Source organism: Oncorhynchus nerka, linkage group LG10, assembly GCF_034236695.1.
Source record: "Oncorhynchus nerka isolate Pitt River linkage group LG10, Oner_Uvic_2.0, whole genome shotgun sequence".
Lineage (NCBI taxonomy): Eukaryota > Metazoa > Chordata > Actinopteri > Salmoniformes > Salmonidae > Oncorhynchus > Oncorhynchus nerka.
This window is the reverse complement of record NC_088405.1, coordinates 80,506,237-80,525,009: the sequence shown is the minus strand read 5'-3', so window position 1 is coordinate 80,525,009 and position 18,773 is coordinate 80,506,237. Positions and strand designations below refer to the sequence as shown.

At 43.0% G+C, this 18,773-nt stretch overlaps 1 protein-coding gene across 2 annotated transcripts in view; it reads right to left on the bottom strand.

Moving 5' to 3' along the window:
• The window catches only part of LOC115136092 (rho guanine nucleotide exchange factor 12-like), a 117,432-nt gene that overhangs the window by 66,674 nt on the left and 31,985 nt on the right, over positions 1-18,773 (bottom strand). For both annotated transcript variants that reach the window (XM_029671508.2, XM_065023789.1), the window contains exon 2: positions 553-573. In XM_029671508.2, coding sequence (XP_029527368.1) covers positions 553-573 — 21 coding nt within the window. The remainder of the gene's footprint in view (positions 1-552; positions 574-18,773) is intronic.

Sequence of the window (18,773 nt, the reverse complement as noted above, 5' to 3'; positions counted from 1 at the left end):
TTCAATATTGGTGAAAAATGTATACTTAAAATGTCACTCTATTCATGGAACGACCCCATTATATTAGACTTTTAATATTATCTGTTACAATACTCTCTCAGACATACTGTATATTAGACACCTGGGACTTAGACCCTTTACCAGACGAAATAGAGAGCCAAATCCCTGCGGCTTAGGAGGAAGACTGCACCATCTGATTCTAGATACGTGAGGTGTCATCTTAACATGCTTATCAGGGTGTCAGGCACGGTATGGTGTCCAAAAGCCTCATAATATCAGGCTAAATCAACTCAAATACAGGGCAGCATCTGAAATGGAACCCTATTCCTTATTTAATACAATACTTTTAACCAGGGCCAGGTCAAAAATAGTACACTAAATAGTGAATAGGGTTCCATTTAGGACGCATACCAGGTGACCCAACTCTTAGGGGCATATAATTTATTTTGTGGTAAGACATTCTAGTTTTTGGTTCGTCTGGAGGTCATGATTGTAGTCCTTTGTGATTGACAATGTAGACAAAGATTTGCGAAGCAAGGAAAAAACTCTGACCTGGTTGCTTTTTTGGAAAACCTGTGAAAACAAAGACGAGAAAGGATTAGAATACTATTATACTATTTGTCATTGGTAAAACCCTGTTCTAAGTGTACAGTGCCTTCATACCCCTTAACTTATTCCACATTTTGTTGTGTTACAGCCTGAACTCCAAATGGATTAAATATACTTTTTTTCTTACCCATCTACACACAATACCCCTTAATGACAATGTGAAAACGTGTTTTTAGACATTTTAGCAAATTGATTGAAAAAGAAATACAGAAATATCTCATTTACATTAGTATTCACACCCCTGAGTCAATACATGTTAGAATCACCATCAGACAGCCATTTTCTTTCCATAGATTTTCAAGACGATTTAAGTCAAAACTGTAACTAGGCCACTCAAGAACATTCAATGTCATCTTGGTAAGCAACTCCAGTGTAGATTTGGCCATGTGTTTTAGATTATTGTCCTGCTGAAAGGTGAATTTGTCTCATAGTGTTGGTTAGCAGGCTTTCCTCTGCTTAGTTCTATTCCATTTCTTTTAATCCTAAAAAAAACTTCCTAGTCCTCGCCGATGACAAGCATACCCATAACATGATTCAGCCGCCACCATGCTTGAAAAAAATGAAGACTGGTACTCAGTGATGTGTTGAATTTGCCCCAAACATAATGCTTTGCATTCATTAAATAAAGTACATTTTACTTTAGTGCCTTATTGCAAGTAGGATGCATGTTTTGGATTTTTTTTTTCACTCTGTCATTTAAGTTAGTATTGTGGAGTAACTACAATGTTGTTGACCCATCATTTTTCCTATCACACCCATTAAACCCTGTAACTGTTTTAAAGTTACCATTGGCCTCATGGGGAAATCCCTGAGCGGTTTCCTTCCTCTCTGGCAACTGAGTTAGGAAGGACATCTGCATCTTTATAGTGACTACTGTAGGTGTATTGACACAGTGCACCATCCAAAGTGTAATTAATAACTTATTTGCAAGGCATTGGAAAACCTCCCTGGCCTTTGTGGTTGATCTGTGTTTGAAATTCACTGCTCGACTGAGGGACCTTACAGTTAATTGTATGTGCGGGGAACAGAGACGAGGTAGTCATTCAAGAATCATGTTAAACACTATTATTGTACACAGAGTGAGTCCATACAACTTATTATGTGACTTGTTAAGCACATTTTTACTCCTGAACTTATTTAGGCTTGCCATAACAAAGGGGTTGAATACTTATTGATTCAATACATTTTAGTTTGTTAATTTTTAAACATTTCTAAAAACCTAATTCCACTTTGACATTCAGAATAATTTTTTCAACACAGGTCAAATTTCACAAACTGTATGGAATTGGACCCCTTGTGAGGTCAAATGTATTGTAGCTCTATGTAAGGTTCTGTATTTATTTTCATAGTCAATCTTTGTGTTCTGTTTCATTGTGTTCTTGAACGTAGCTCAGGCTTTCATTTTTGTTAATTGATTTCACCTGTGTTAGTTACTCACCTGGTCTCATCAGCTCCTTATTTAGTTCAGTTCATTCTGTTTGTACCTTTGTGAGGTATTGTTGGTTTTGACTCTACTAAGCCTTCTCCTAGCTCGTTTGTGAGAACCAGTTATAGCCTTCAGTCCTAGTTTTGATTATTCACCTGCCTGTTTGCCTGCCTGTGACCACGATTCCAAAAATAGTCTGGTTTCCCAGGCCTGTACCTAGATTAAAACACATTGAAGAGAGAATCTATTGAAAGTGCTTTTTGGTCCAGGAATATCCTTAATCTGGGTATCTGAAACCAGCTCCATGTTCAACCTTATATTCTCCATTTGCTACCATGTTTGTATTGTCATTGCATGCTACGTCAAGAAAATGACACTAGAAACATACATTTTATTAAAAGATAAGTATATAAATCAACAGTTCCGGGATAACCTTATTCATTATGATCTAAAAGACAAAACTGATCCTAGATCAGCACTCCTACTCTGAGGCGCTTTATGAAAACATGCCCTGGTCTTCCTTGTCATTTGCATGTTTCTGTGTACTGAGTGACATCATCAGTCAGAGACAGCCAGCTTCTAACCCCCCCCACCTCTAAACAAACCTTGCCGTCTGTCTCATGACATGCTGCCAACCAGTAGACTGCACTATCATAGGTACATCTTTCATCATCTGCTTACACATCACAGGATTACAACCACCACCATTACTCAAAGGGACCAGAAATGATGGAACACCAGACCCACTTGAATTCATTTCATAATCAAAAGGGCGGTGGTGTGGCGATGCCAACATAAGCCCCATGTCCTCAGGCACTTTCTTGGTCCAAGTTGTTCCACTGGTTGGCATATCAAACATGCAGATCCCTACCCAGATGCCTAAGTCTGAGAGATAGGAGGTGGCTGGGTTCTTCATATAAATAGCACAGGCCCCTCTATCTCCACCTCCTCCCTTCTTCCGCGGGTGGTTTTTGGTTTTGTTGCTGTTCCTTCCCTCAGACAATGGGGCCTGCACTTTGAACAATGGCGCTCACGTCAAAGCCAGCTTACTACATTGCGGCATTGTGGGACAGATTCCCGGAAACAGAGAGCGCTTCTGGCAGGCCTCCCATTTCCTGAATGTGGGAGAAGGGGGGATGAGAGGGGAGATTGGAGAGGAAAAGAGGAGGGGGATGAGTGGGAGTGGGTATCTTTCAAAGAAGGCAGGAGGGGGCAGGATTTGGAGAATCCTGTGTTAGAACCTAGGCTGCAGAGCTCGTACTTGGAAATCTCTTTCGACACAGAAAAAAACAGAGCTCAGTCTAATCATGGACAAAATCCCTAATATATAACATTTACCAAAAACACTGTGATTACACCTTTCCACTGCTACCACCTTGGATTTAAGAAAAACACTTCTTAATAATTGAAATGGTAATGATTTAATTCAACCAAATAGCACAGTTGTTAAAGTAAATTAACATCATTCAATTAAAAAAATCGGACATCAACCCAGTCATATTGAACCCCTGCCAAATAGAGAGACATGGGATTCACTACTGCACTGTCTCGGAACAGGAGGAGTTATTAAACTGGTTATCCTCTGATGTGCCCTGGGGAGATTAGGAGGCAGGCCAGAGGATATACTGTCTGGGTGAGGACAGACATCAGTCTCACTGGGTGGTGGCTAAGCAGCTAGTGCAGCTAGCTTTGGGTAAGAAAGGGATTTAGCTGATATTTAGATACTTAAATGCAGACTCATTCAGAATGGAGAAAAAAGAGACCTAATGGGTACGTTGAAAGCCTGCGGGGAACAATGTGCTTGTTAGCTTACAAGGCAGATCAATGGGAAACACAAAGATTCAAGTGTAGTGAAATCGACTGCTAGCCTTTAACAATGAGCTGTTAGCTTTAACAGAGAGTTAAGTCCTGCCGCAAGTAGGTTTTAATTTATTCAGAGTTCATTTTGATCATGTTATAAAATGAATTCCTTAAATTAAATCATCTTTATCAATACTCCATTTATTGTCTACTTTTTGTCTACAAGCCAAGCTCACATCATATAGCAAGAGACCACTGAGAAATGGGCAAGCATTTAGCGTTGCTAAATGCTGAAAGGTGGTGGGAAATTGTTTTAGATTGTCTTCGAACAGAGAGAAATGTAACATTAAAAATGACTATGGTAATATGGTTACCTCTCAATTTATTACATGAAATTCTAAAGAAAATGGGTAAATTTATAAATGCTATAGCTTTGGCAGTGCAGCAATGACAGCCTAAAGAAGGTTTTACATGGCAAGCAAAACATCATCACTGATGAGCCACTGCAGGTAACATTAAAGTTCTGTGGTTGTCACATCCCATTGCCTCCCTCCTGAATCCACTTATACGTTTCTCCTATGAGCAATGTCACCAAAGACGCTTATTACTAAGACAGACAACACTTCCCATCCTCTTTGATTTTACTGACCTGACACAAGTGAACCAGGTAAAGGAAAGAAAACAGCACCAGAGTTCTACGGAGGGATGCACACAAGGAAGTTCATTTTGTGCCAGACCCACATGTAGAGGGTTGAACACCATTCCTGCATCACCTCAAACATGTCTATCTCACCGGTCTGAGACACATGTAAACGCTTTAACGCTTCACTGCAGTGGAGTCTCTAAAACTGTTACAATAACAAATGGAGTGCCAGAAAGTGCTCTCACTCAGTGGTGCCTGCTAAGCTAAATGAAGCTTTTTGGGAAGTGTGACTGAGGTAACAAGTTTGCCCAAGGGGCCTGGCAAGTGGACACTGCCATTTTATAAGATTTTTTTTCAAAACAATACTGAGAAGAGGGGGGAAAGTGATAAAGTGCATAGAGAGCAACAGCACTGCAGCAGCAGGACTCGAAAAGGGACGTCTTTGGGAACTGGCCTGATCCCTTTCGGTGTAGACAGGCTACAGGGCCAGAGATGCTTAACCCTTTTCCCTTGTGTTGGATCCAAAGCACACGTTTTTCAGAGAGAAGCTTGTCGTGAATCACCAGTTCTGGCTACTTCTTTCATTTCACTCTCCGTTCCATATGAGGTCACATTTTGAGGAGGAGTGGCATTTAGAAAGAACATCCAGTTTGGGGGTAAACTTCATGCCTCCTCAAGTATCGCAACTGCCCATCGAAACTGATTCAAGTACACGTTGAGGATCCCTATGTTACAATAGAAAATGGTCAACTTGAAACATCACATTTGACCTGTACTCAGCCCTAACCATAAAAGTAATTGAAGTGGATTTGAGGTGAACTCTGCCAGCCTCGTAAATACCAGAATGATTACCGCTGTGCTATCATGATATCCGTGCAGCAAACATTCATGGAAGCTTTTGGGATCAGGCAGCTTGCGAGGCTAGAACTCTGCTGCTCTGCTCACAAGACAGGTGAACCTGGGCTTGTGAGATAAGACAACTAGTCTCGAACATATTGCCTCCTCCCTGAACACACCAGAGCACAGCACAGTCTGACCAACAGAATATAGCATTTGAAGAGATAAACAGTGGTGAATTTACAACAAGGGAGAGAGAGAGAGAGAGAGAGAGAGAGAGAGAGAGAGAGAGAGAACACCGCCATAATATGCCATTTGAAATGTCTCTATTCCTTTGAAACTTGCTATTTGGCCCTAAACAGAGAGTAGTGGCAGAATACCTGACCACTTCGACTGACCCAAAATTAAGGAAAGCTTTAACTATGTATAGACTCAGTGAGCATAGCCTGCCGTAGGAAGACCTGGCTCTCAAGAGAAGACAGGCTATGTGCACACTGCCCACAAAATGAGGTGGAAACTGAGCTGCACTTCCTAACCTCCTGCCAAATATATGACCATATTAGAGACACATATTTCTCTCAGATTACACAGACCCACAAAGAATTTGAAAACAAATCCAATTTTTATAAACTCCCATATCTATTAGGTGAAATACCACAGTGAGCCATCACAGCAGCAAGACTTGTGACCTGTTGCCACAAGAAAAGGGCAACAAGTGAAGAACAAACACCATTGTAAATTCAACCCATATTTATGTTTTTATTTTCCCTTTTGTACTTAAATTATTTGCACATCTTTACAACACTGTAATTATTATGACATTTGAAATGTCTCTTCCTTTGAAACTATAACATTTACTGTTAATTCTTTATTGTTTTCTTCACTTTTTTAAAATTAATCTATTTAACTTGCTTTGGCAATGTAAACATATGTTTCCTATCACAATAAAGCCCTTTGAATCAAATTGAGTATACAAGGAAAAAGAAAGAGATCGAGTTCTGGAAAAGTACAGAGTACAAATCATTATTACAAGTGTCTAGAGTGAGAGTAGCCTGGATTACATACCAGGCATGTCTGTCTACGTTCAGAGAAAAGCTACCTCCAGGCAAAGACCTGAGGGAGCACAGTATCATAATCAGATTAGTATGACCGTCATTTATCAAAGTTAGCCCAGTAAACCCTCCTTTCTCCATAACTGTATGTGTATATTATTCTAATAACTCCAGTACGTAGACAGACACACTTCATCACGATCAATCGCTGACCTGGATTACTGCAAGGTAAGCGTATTAACAAATGAATGGACTGGGACTGTAGCACTCAGGAGAAGGTGATGCTTTGAGCTACTGGAGAAGCATTGCATAAATCAAATGTATTATATCAAAATGTAAATGCATCCTAGTAGCGCAGGAAGTCTGCCACTGAAACCCAAAAGCCGATTTATCTCAAGGCTGTCAATATAATAATGAATTACTGTACATTTATCACATTAAGCAATAAGGCCAGAGGAAGTGTGGTATTTGACCAATATACCACGGCTGAGGAAACACCCATTAGCCATGGTATATTGGCCATATACCTCAAAGCCCAGAGGTTCCTTATTGCTATTATAAACTGGTTAACAATGTAATTAAAGCAGTACAAATATTTGTTTTGTCATACCATGGTATATGGTCTAATATACGGCTTTCAGCAAATCAGTGTTCAGGGCTCAAACCACCCAGTTTATAAATATCAATAAGGATAGTCTGTAAAGACGATACAGTGGGGCAAAAAAGTATTTAGTCAGCCACCAATTGTGCAAGTTCTCCCACTTAAAAAGATGAGAGAGGCCTGTAATTTTCTTCATAGGTACACTTCAACTATGACAAACAAAATTAGGGAAGAAAATCCAGAAAATCACATTGTAGGATTTTTAATGAATTTATTTGCAAATTATGGTGGAAAATAAGTATTTGGTCAATAACAAAAGTTTATCTCAATACTTTGTTATATACCCTTTGTTGGCAATGACAGAGGTCAAACATTTTCTGTAAGTCTTCACACACTTTTGCTGGTATTTTGGCCCATTCCTCCATGCAGATCTCCTCTAGAGTAGTGATGTTTTGGGGCTGTTGCTGGGCAACACGGACTTTCAACTCCCTCCAAAGATTTTCTATGGGGTTGAGATCTGGAGACTGGCTAGGCCACTCCAGGACCTTGAGATGCTTCTTACGAAGCCACTCCTTCGTTGCCCGGGCAGTGTGTTTGGGATCATTGTCATGCTGAAAGACCCAGCCACGTTTCATCTTCAATGCCCTTGCTGATGGTAGGCTTTGTTACTTTGGTCCCAGCTCTCTGCAGGTCATTCATTATGTCCCCCCGTGTGGTTCTGGGATTTTTGCTCACCGTTCTTGTGATCATTTTGACCCCACGGGGTGAGATCTTGCGTGGAGCCCCAGATCGAGGGAGATTATCAGTGGTCTTGTATGTCTTCCATTTCCTAATAATTGCTCCCACAGTTGATTTATTCAAACCAAGCTGCTTACCTATTGCAGATTCAGTCTTCCCAACCTGGTGCAGGTCTACAATTTTGTTTCTGGTGTCCTTTGACAGCTCTTTGGTCTTGGCCATAGTGGAGTTTGGAGTGTGACTGTTTGAGGTTGTGGACAGGTGTCTTTTATACGGATAGCAAGTTCAAACAGGTGCCATTAATACAGGTAACGAGTGGAGGACAGAGGAGCCTCTTAAAGAAGAAGTTAGATGTCTGTGAGAGCCAGAAATCTTGCTTGTTTGTAGGTGACCAAATACTTATTTTCCACCATAATTTGCAAATAAATTCATAAAAAATCCTACAATGTGATTTTCTGGATTTTTTTTCTCATTTTGTCTGTCATAGTTGAAGTGTACCTATGATGAAAATTACAGGCCTCTCTTTTTAAGTGGGAGAACTTGCACAATTGGTGGCTGACTAAATACTTTTTTGCCCCACTGTATATTGTACGTTGAGACTATTGGGATGTTATTGCCGAAATACTTACTACAACTCCATTTGTGGTACTGCATGCACAGTGGTAAGATTATAATACACTTGAAGAATTCAACAACAACATTGGAACAGAGTACTGTGAAATAATTTATTCAATTGGGGCCGTACTCATTCAAAACAAAGCTGTTTATTTGATGTGGCATGCACAGGAATGCTAACTGTATCTAGGGAAATTCAAGTTATTGGCCTTGAAAGGGTATCTGAAGACCCTCTAGTCCCACTCAACATAGGTCAGGTCAGAACAGACCACACACTCACACACAGCGGCAACTCCCTTATCCCTGCACCCCCTCTTTCACCATCCCTCATTCTCCAGGGCCTGAAGGGAGGGAGCAGGCACTCCCCTCTCTTTCTGCCCCAATAAGCCTGATCAGAGTGTGCATCTTGACGCGGCTTGGGGATGTACATTTCTTCACGCTACACTGTCTGTTCACGTTTTATTAGCGTAGCCAGGGACGGCTGGGGGTGTGGAGGGGGGAGAGAGAACGATAAATCCCCTAGAAGAACAGACAACCAGCCAGCCCCTGAGAGAGACTAGCCAGCACCTCCATATCCACCATGTTTGATCCCTTTAGGCAGGCAGGGAAGGCAAGGCCTGGTCTTGTTTCCACATAGCTAGGCTGTAGGCTAACACAGTAGGTTTGGGGGTGAAATGCTTGATGATAAGTCGTTTTTGTAGTGCCGGGACATTTAAACTGTGCTTTTATGAATAAATGAATGTAATATTTAACTTATCGTTTAAGGCAGGTCATAAGCTTGGGGGGGAGAATAAACATTGGAGACATGGCAATGAATAATGCATTGACCCATTAGAACCACTAAAGTCACATGAGAAGTTGAACCTCTGTGGGATACACTGGAGGGGGCACGGACACATCCCTGCTGCACCCCCAATAAATATGTATTGAATAGAGAGATTCATTTACGAGAGGAAAATGTGTTCCACCATTACAATGTAAAGCGCTTTGAGCACTTGGAAAAATATGTATTCTTTATTTATTTAAGAGTGACATAATTCATTCAGTTTGTGAAGCACGACATAAATCCAATCTATCATCATCCTAATAATCCATCCACTTGACAGGTGTTGCATATCAAGAAGCTGATTAAACAGCATGATCATTACACAGGTCAACCTTGTGCTGGGGACAATAAAAGGCCACTTTAAAATGTGCAGTTTCGTCACACAACACAATGCCACAGATGTCTCAAGTTTTGAGTGAGCGTGCAATTGGCATGCTGACTGCAGGAATGTCCACCAGATCTGTTGCCTGGATTTGAATGTTCATGTCTCTACCATAAGCTGCCTCCAAAGTCATTTTATAGAATTTTGGCAGTATGTCCAACCAGCCTCACACCCGCAGACCACGTGTAACCACGCCAGCCCAGGGCATCCACATCCGGCTTCTTCACCTTCGGGATCGTCTGAAGGAGGGGGGGGGGGATATTTCTGTCTGTAATAAAGCACTTTTGTGGGAAAAAAATCATTGTGATTGGCTGGGCTTGGCTCCCCAGTGGGTGGGCCCGGCTGCCAAGTTGGTGGGCTTATGCCCACCCATGGCTGTACCCCTGCCCAGTCATGTGAAATCCATAGATTAGGGACTAACACATTTATTTCAATTGACTGATTTCCTTAAATGAACTTTATCTCAGTAAAATCTTTGAAATTGTTGCATGTTGCGTTTAGGGTGGAAAATAGTTCAAATGAGTTTAAAGAGAATTACCAGGCAGAGGCGTGTCGATGTATGTTGATGCCAGGCAGAAAAAGGCATGTTGTTGCCAGGCAGAGAGATGCATGTTGATGCCAGGCAGAGAGATACATGTTGATGCCAGGCAGAGAGATACATGTTGATGCCAGGCAGAGAGATGCATGTTGATGCCAGGCAGAGAGATGCATGTTGACGCCATACAGAAAAAGGCATGTTGATGCCAGGCAGAGAGATGCATGTTGATGCCAGGCAATTCTGAGGCTACTGACGGCAGTGAACTCTTCAAAGTACTGCAAACCGACTGCTCCCCTGGTCAAAGTACTAGTGAGTGAGAGAGTGAGAGAGAGAATGGAGGGTTGAGATGGTAGGAGAGACTAGAGAGTGTAGAGAAGGTGAGACATCCCAAATGGCATCCTGTTCCCTATATAGTGCACTATTATTGACCAAAGGCCAATAAAGGAAAAATGGTGCAATTTGGGACAGGGGAGTGAGTATGCCTAGTAGTGGAAGAGGGGATGTTTGAAAGATGGCGCAGAAGAACATGGCTGACGTTTTACATTCTGCCAACCGATTGTGCTATTTTGTTATTTTTTTGCATTTTGTGTAACTTTATTTTTAACTTATTGTGTACAAAATGTTGCTACTCCCATCTCCTATGACCGAAAATAACTTCTGGACATCAGAACAGTGATTACTCACCGCGGAATGGAAGAAACTTTTTCCTTTAACGAGAAGGATATCCTGCTTTCACTGGAACAGGCCCAGATCCCCGCCTTTTGGGTGAAGAAAACACGCAGGAAAATGGGCTGCAGATCGGGCATCCATCTGAAGATCTGTAGGCGAGCGAGTAAACTCTCCTGCCATCCGTTCTTCTTGCTAATGTGCAATCATTGGATAATAAAATTGATGACCTACGATAAATATTATCCTAACAACAGGACATTAAAAACTGTAACATCTTATGTTTCACCGAGACCGATGATACGGGCAATATAGAGCTAGCGGGATTTTCCAAGCACCGGCAGTGTCAGAAGGTGGGTGTAGCTGGTGCATGAAGTCAGGCGCAGGAGAGCAGAATGAGTGAGCAACGTACTTTACTCAAAATAAAGGCACAAGGTAACCATACACTTGACCAACAATAAACGGTAATCAATTACGCACAGGTGAAAACAGCACCTGTCGAAATCCAGCCATAACGTACCGAATGAACAATCACGCACAAAAACATGGGGGAAACAGAGGGTTAAATACATGAACAAGTAATTGGGGAATGAAACCAGGTGTGTAGAAAACAAAGACAAAACAAATGGAAAATAAAAGGTGGATCAGCGATGGCTAGAAGACCGGTGACGTTGACCGCCGAACGCAGCCCGAACAAGGAGAGGGACCGACTTCGGCGGAAGTCGTGACAGGCAGAACAGAGACGCTACCTCTGGTAAGACGAGGGGTAGGGGTGTGTGTCTATTTGTCAATAACAGCTGGTGCACGATGTCTAATATTAAAGAAGTCTCAAGATATTGCTCGCCTGTGGTAGAGTACCTTATGATAAGCTGTAGACCACACTATCTACCAAGAGAGTTCTCATCTATATTATTCGTAGCTGTCTATATACCACCACAGAACGAAGCTGGCACTAAGACCTCTCTCAACCAACTCTATAAGGCCAAAAGCAAAGAAGAAAATGCTCACCCAGAACTGGCGCCCTTAAATCCTTGACCACCTTTACTCCACACACAGAGATGCATACAATGCTCTCACTCGCTCTACATTTGGCAAATCTGACCATAATTATATCCTCCTGATTCCTGAATCCAAGCAAAAACTAAAGCAAGAAGTACCAGTGACTCGCTCAATACGGAAGTAGTCAGATGACGAAGATGCTACACTACAGGACTGTTTTGCTAGCACAGACTGGAATATGTTCCGGGATTCATCCAATGGCATTGAGGAGTACACCACCTCAGTCATCGGTTTCATCAATAAGAGCATTGACGACGTCGTCCCCACAGTGACTGTACGTACATATCCCAACCAGAAGCCATGGATTGCAGGCAACATCTGCATCGAGCTAAAGGCTAGAGCTGCCGCTTTCAAGGAGCGGCTGACTAATCTGGGCGCTTATAAGAAATCCCGCTATGCCCTCAGACGAACCATCAAACAAGCAAAGTGTCAATACAGGATTAAGATTGAATCCTACTACACGGCTCTGACGCTTGTCAGATGTGGCAGGGCTTGAAAACTATTACGGACTACAAAGGGAAACCCAGACGCGAGCTGCCCAGTGACACGAGCCTACCAGACAAGCTAAATGCCTTTTAAGCTCGCTTCGAGGCAAGAAACACTGAAGCATGCACGAGAGCACCAGCTGTTCTGGATGACTGTGCGATCACGCTCTCGGTAGCCGATATGAACAAAACCTTTAAACAGGTCAACATTCACAAAGCAGCTGGCCAGACGGATTACCAGGACGTGTACTCAAAGCATGCACGGACCAACTGGCAAGTGTCTTCACTGACATTTTCAACCTCTCCCTGACCGCGGCTGTAATACCAACATGTTTCAAGCAGAACACCATAGTCCCTGTGCCCAAGGAAGTGAAGGTAACCTGCCTAAATGATTACCGCCCCGTGGCACTCACGTTGGTAGCCATGAAGTGCTTCAAAAGGCTGGTCATGGATCACCTCAACAGCATCCTACCGGACACCCTAGACTCACTCCAATTGGCATACCGCCCAAACAGATCCACAGAATCTCACTCCACACTGCCCTTTCTCACCTGGACAAAAGGAACACCTATGTGAGAATGCTGTTCCTCGACTACAGCTCAGCGTTCAACCCCATAGTGCCCACGAAGCTCATCACTAAGCTAAAGACTCTGGGACTAAACACCTCCCTCTGCAACTGGATCCTGACGGGCCGCCCCGAGGTGGTAAGAATAGACAGCAACACGTCTGCCACGCTGATGCTTAACACTGGGCCCCTCAGAGGTGTGTTCTTAGTCCCCTCCTGTACTCCCTGTTCACCCACAACTGGGTGGCCAAACATGACTCCAACACCATCATTAAGGTTGCTGACAACACAACAGTGGTAGGCCTGATCCCCTACAACGATGAGACGGCCTATAGGGAGGAGGTCAGAGAACTGGCAGTGTAGTGCCAGGACAACAAACGCTCCCTCAATGTGAGCAAGAAAAAGGAGCTGATCGTGGACTACAGGAAAAGGTGGGCCGAACAGGCCCCCATTAACATCTATGGGGCTTTAGTGGAGCGGGTCGAGAGTTTCAAGTTCCTTGGTGTCCACATCACCAAAGAACTATCATGGTCCAAACATCCCAAGATAGTCGTGAAGAGGGCACTACAAAACCTTTTCCCCCTCAAGAGGCTGAAAATATTTGGCATGGGTCCCCAGATCCTCAAAAGGTTCTACAGCAGCACCATCGAGAGAATCCTGACCGGTTGCATCACCACCTGGTATGGCAACTGCTCGGCATCTGACCGTAAGGCGCTACAGAGGGCGAACGGCCCCGTACATCACTGGTACATCACTAGTGCGAACGGCCCCGTACATCACTGAGGCCAAGCTTCCTGCCATCCAGGACCTATATAATAGGTGTGTCAGAGGAAGGCCCAAAAAATTGTCAGAGACTCAAGTTATAGACTGTTTTCTCTGCTACCGCACAGCAAGCGGTACCGGAGCGCCAAGTCTAGGACCAAGGCTCCTCAACAGCTTCTACCCCCAAGCCATAAGACTGCTGGACAATTCATAAAATCACCACAGGACAATTTACATTGACATCCCCTCCTCCCTTTTGTACACTGCTGCTACTCGCTGTTTATTATCTATTCATAGTCACTTTACCCCCACCCACATGTACAAATTACCTCAACTAACCTGTACCACCGCACACTGACTCGGTACCGGTTTCCCTTGTATATAACCTCGTTATTGTTATTCTTATTTATTCTTACTTTTTATTTTAGTCTACTTGGTAAATATTTTCTTAACTCTTCTTGAACTGCACTGTTGGTTAAGGGCTTGTAAGTAAGCATTTCATGGTAAAGTCTACATTTGTTGTATTCGGTGCATGTGATAAATAAGGTTTGATTTGATTTGTATCAGAGAGACAAAGAAACCCCCCCTCTATCTCTCCATTTGGTAATGTATAGCTATGCGGGGAAAGGAGCTTGTGTATGGCTAGTGAGGCTGAGGGGCTATCTGCTCCTCAGTGTAAGTAACTAGCACTAAATATATACAGTTTTATGTACAGTAACCAGGAATTGTCCAAAACCAATTCCCTGCCAACTGTGGGTTCTGATGTAATTTCCTACATCTATGCACACTTGATTCTAGAAATTATAATAATAATTATAATACAGTGGGACTGTAGTATATTGAGTTGCAACCCCTTCTTAATATTGAGTTGCACCCCCTTTGCCCTCAGAACAGCCTCAATTAGCCGGGGCATGGACTCTACACAGTGTCAAAAGCGTTCCATAGGGATGCTGGCCCATGTTGACTCCACTGCTTCCCATAGTTGTGTCAAGTTGTTTGGATGTCCTTTGGGTGATGGACCATTCTTCATACACACTGGAAACTGTTGAGCGTAAAAAAACAGTGTTGCAGTTCTTGACACTCAAACTGATGCACCTGGCACCTACTGCCATACCCAGTTCACAGGAACTTTGAACTGCCCATTCACCGTCTAAATGACACACATATACAATCCACGTATCAATTGTTTCAAGGCTTAAAAATCCTCCTTTAACTTGTCTCCTCCCCTTCATCTACACTGATTGAAGTGGATTTAACAAGTGACATCAATAAGGGATCATAGCTTCACCTGGATTCACCTGGTCAGTCTATGTCATGGAAAGAGCAGGTGTTCTTAATGTTTTGTACAGTCAGTGTATAAAATATGGGTTGTTCTGAATAAACGGGGCCGTGTAGACCATTCCCTCTCCTCCTACACTATCCACTAAGTGTGGAGCAGCTGAAGTAAACTGACACAGTTTGGCTGTGTGTGTGTGTGTGTGTGTGTGTGTGTGTGTGTGTGTGTGTGTGTGGGTGGGTGTGTGTCATCTCCCAGGCTTTAGAGGTCTACCAGATGTTGATAGGACTTATGGCCATAACTGTAAACAAACAAAGACACACACACATATTCAGAGAAATACATTTGACCCTATAATACCATTCCCCAAATTGTGTGCACACATAATCACAACTCCAAGCTGGGTAGCTCTCCCGGCTTTACACTAAAACAATGAAAATGCATTGCAGTGAGGTGCTAATTGTTTGTGTCCTAAATGGTACTCTATTGTAGTATACTACTTTTAACATAAGACAGGTCAAGGGGATCATTTTGATCCAATATGAATTTAAAATTGAAATATCTTTGCCATTTCTTAAGTAATGCCCCCCTCCGACCTGGACTTTTCCTAAATATGTCTATTTATTGTTAGAATTTCGTCACAAACAGAAAGTGTTATAAGCAGCTTTAAGGGAACATGCCATTTCTTTCCCCAGTGCGCCAGAAAGTGACTTTTTCCAATCCTTCAACAGTCACATGCAGGTAAGATGTTTTGATTTCTATATAGTGTCACAAAGAGCTGATTCTGAGGTTTCCAAAGCACTTACCATTTCCCCATAACCTTCAAAATTGAAGAGATGAGCTCTATTTCAATATATCCCTTTTTCCAAGAATAACCAGCATTCCATGTGCTCCACACGTGAGCATGCAGCCACAGATAGCCTACAGTAACATAAACTAATGAAAATGCTATTGTGTTCTTTAAATGTTACCCAAGACCTTCATAAACCCAACCAAAGTATTATTTTTCCGATAGCATATATGAAATGGATTTATTAGACTGTTAGAATGTTGAGGCAAAACGACTCCTCATTGGCCTGAAGGGGGGTCCAAAGAAGCAAGGCTTATCTAGTGTTAACCACGGCCCAATCTGGTCAAAAGTAGTGCACCTATTGGGAATAGAGTGCCAGTTGGGACAAAGTCCGTTTCCATCTGTATCATGCAGGGCCTGGAGAAAGTGGAGAGAGGAACCTACTTTACCCCTCCCCCTCACCTCTCCTCTCCTCCACCCACCACAGGCCCTGAGGCACAGCCAGAGTCTCTCACTCAATCTCCCTCTCCACTGGCCAGGCACTTTTAATGGCCTCCCAGCAACCACAGAATAAACATACGAAACACTGGCACACATATCCTTGTTGTACAATCAATGGTGTAGCCGTTTATGCACCTTTTTACCTTTTGTGCAAACGTTTACCAACCTACCGCAAAAAAATTAATGGAAAATATAGGTAGCAGTTCAGAACAGTTTTTGCCTATATTATGGCAACATTTTGTGACGTTTTTCTTAGTTTCGGACTTTGGCAAGGAGTTTTTTCGGCTGTTCGGGCACACTACATGTTTTCTCGAGGCAAGCCAAAGCCGGTCACTGAAACCTATTCCTCCTTGTTGGTGACTGGTCAACAGTAGGGATTCTTCAATGAAGTCCCTGTTGTCATTTAACGAGACGACTCGTCCTCATGCACATTTATTCTCGTGAGAAATACTGCACCAAACATCCTAGTCGGATGCAAAATTGTGCGACTAAGACCTCCTCGGTAAAAACATAAAAATGTATGACAGATTGCTTCAGTTATCTTAGATACATTTGGACTATTTTGAGGATGTGTATATACTGGCTACAGTGTCTCAAAGTGGACAAACAGTACTATTGTCGCTTTTTTCTTGTTTTTCAAGCGAAGGTCTTTTAGGGGAGTATGCGAGCACACTGACGCCTTTAGTTTTTTCACAGCGAACAGTGATTTGGGTTTCCCCACCTATTTGTTTTTACCACTACATCACAAGGTTTTTTCTGGAACAAATGGGGCGTAGGTGGTGGGCGTGGCATGGGGCGTGGCATGGGGCGTGGCAAGGGGCATTACAATAAGCACGGAAGCCCGTGTCGGAGCAGCAATCATTTTGTTACAATTTAAGAGGCCCCCATCTTAGTGGTGCAATTTTTGCTTTTTTTAAGCCATTTCCCGCACTTCTATGCATTTTGCCATGGCTAATGCTGTGTTCTTTTGCTCAAACATAATAACAAAATGGCATTGAGACCGACAACACTTGAGAGTGTGGGTCAGGTCAGGGCTACACTAGCTGCACTGCAGCAGTGCTCTGGTCATGGGGAGGTGAGGGGTGGGGCTGGATGGAGACATGCTGCAGTCAGGGGAGCAGGGAGGGAGGCTTGGGCAAACAGATGATTCACCAGCAGCTGAGCTGACACAACACCGCCTCTGTCTGCCAACTACACTCTCTGTGTGTGTGTGTGTGTGTGCGCGTGCGAGTAGTGTGTGTTGTCTGCCAGTGTGTGTATGTATGTGTGTGTGTATGTATGTGTGTGTTGTCTGCCAGAAACTCTTTGTGTGTGTGTCTTTAACACCAGAATGGTGGTGAGCTAAGCTTGTACATGCCCCTATAGTGTGGACAGTCCCTGCGTTGTCTGCCATAGACCAGGCTGCTGTTCAACCTGCCACAGGTCTGATTCCATTGGTCGACCATGGTGGCACCACATACTGTATATGGGCCTGTCCACCCAAACAGAATACAGTGTACTCCCGTCTGTGTAGAGTACACATACAGCACAGAGACAAGACACAAAGAGACACACAAGCACACACGTACACACAGGCACACCTCTACACTCGCACAAGGTGGAGGGAATGACACACAAGCCTCAGATTCCAGTGATTCAATTGAGGTTTGTAATACAATAACCTTGGATTAACCTCCAAGCTTAGGGCAGCTCAGTGAGAATAACTTAGCTCTTAATAGTTCATTAGCCCGGAGTGTGAATTAAGCACAGCACAAGAGGGTTGAGTGTGTTTTTCTAACTTTTTTTCATTACCATTAGAAACATAGCTAGTTGTAGTGAAGCAGGTTGTAGTGGAGCACTAAGGAATTATCATGGTCCACACACACCAACACAGTCAAGGGCACCATAACGTTTCTTCCCCCTCAGAAGGCTGAAAAGATTCAGCATGGGCCATCAGATCCTCAAACAGTTCTACAGCATCTTGACTTGCTGCAATCACCGCTTGGTATGGCAACTGCTTTGCATCTGACCGCAAGGTGGTACAGAGATTAGTGCATAAGGCCCAGTACATCACTAGGGCCGAGCTCCCTGCCATCTAGGACCTCTATAGCAGGCGGTGTTAGAGGAAGGCCCTAAAAATGATCAAAGACTCCAGCCACCCAAGTCATAGACTGTTCTTTCTGCTACCGCACGGCAAGTGGTACAAATGCACCAAGTCTGGAACCAAGAGGACCCTGAACAGCTTCTAACCCCAAGCCATAAGACTGCTAAATAGTTTGTCCGGGTAGCTATTGGTTAACTACTTAATTATCTGCATTGCCTCGTTTTGCACTAACTCTTTTGAATCACATATAATGCTGTTACTATTTATTATCTATCCTGTTGCCTAGTCACTTTATCCCTACCTATATGTACATATCATCTCAATTACCTTGTACCCCTGCACATCGACTCAGTACTGGTTATCCCGTGTATATAGTCAAGTTATCGTTACTCATTGTGTATTTATTCCTTGTGTTATTATTTTTCTATTATTTCTTTCTTGTTCTCTCTGCATTGTTGGGAAGGGCCTGTAAGTAAGCATTTCACTGTTAGTCTACACCTGTTGTTTCACGAAGCATGT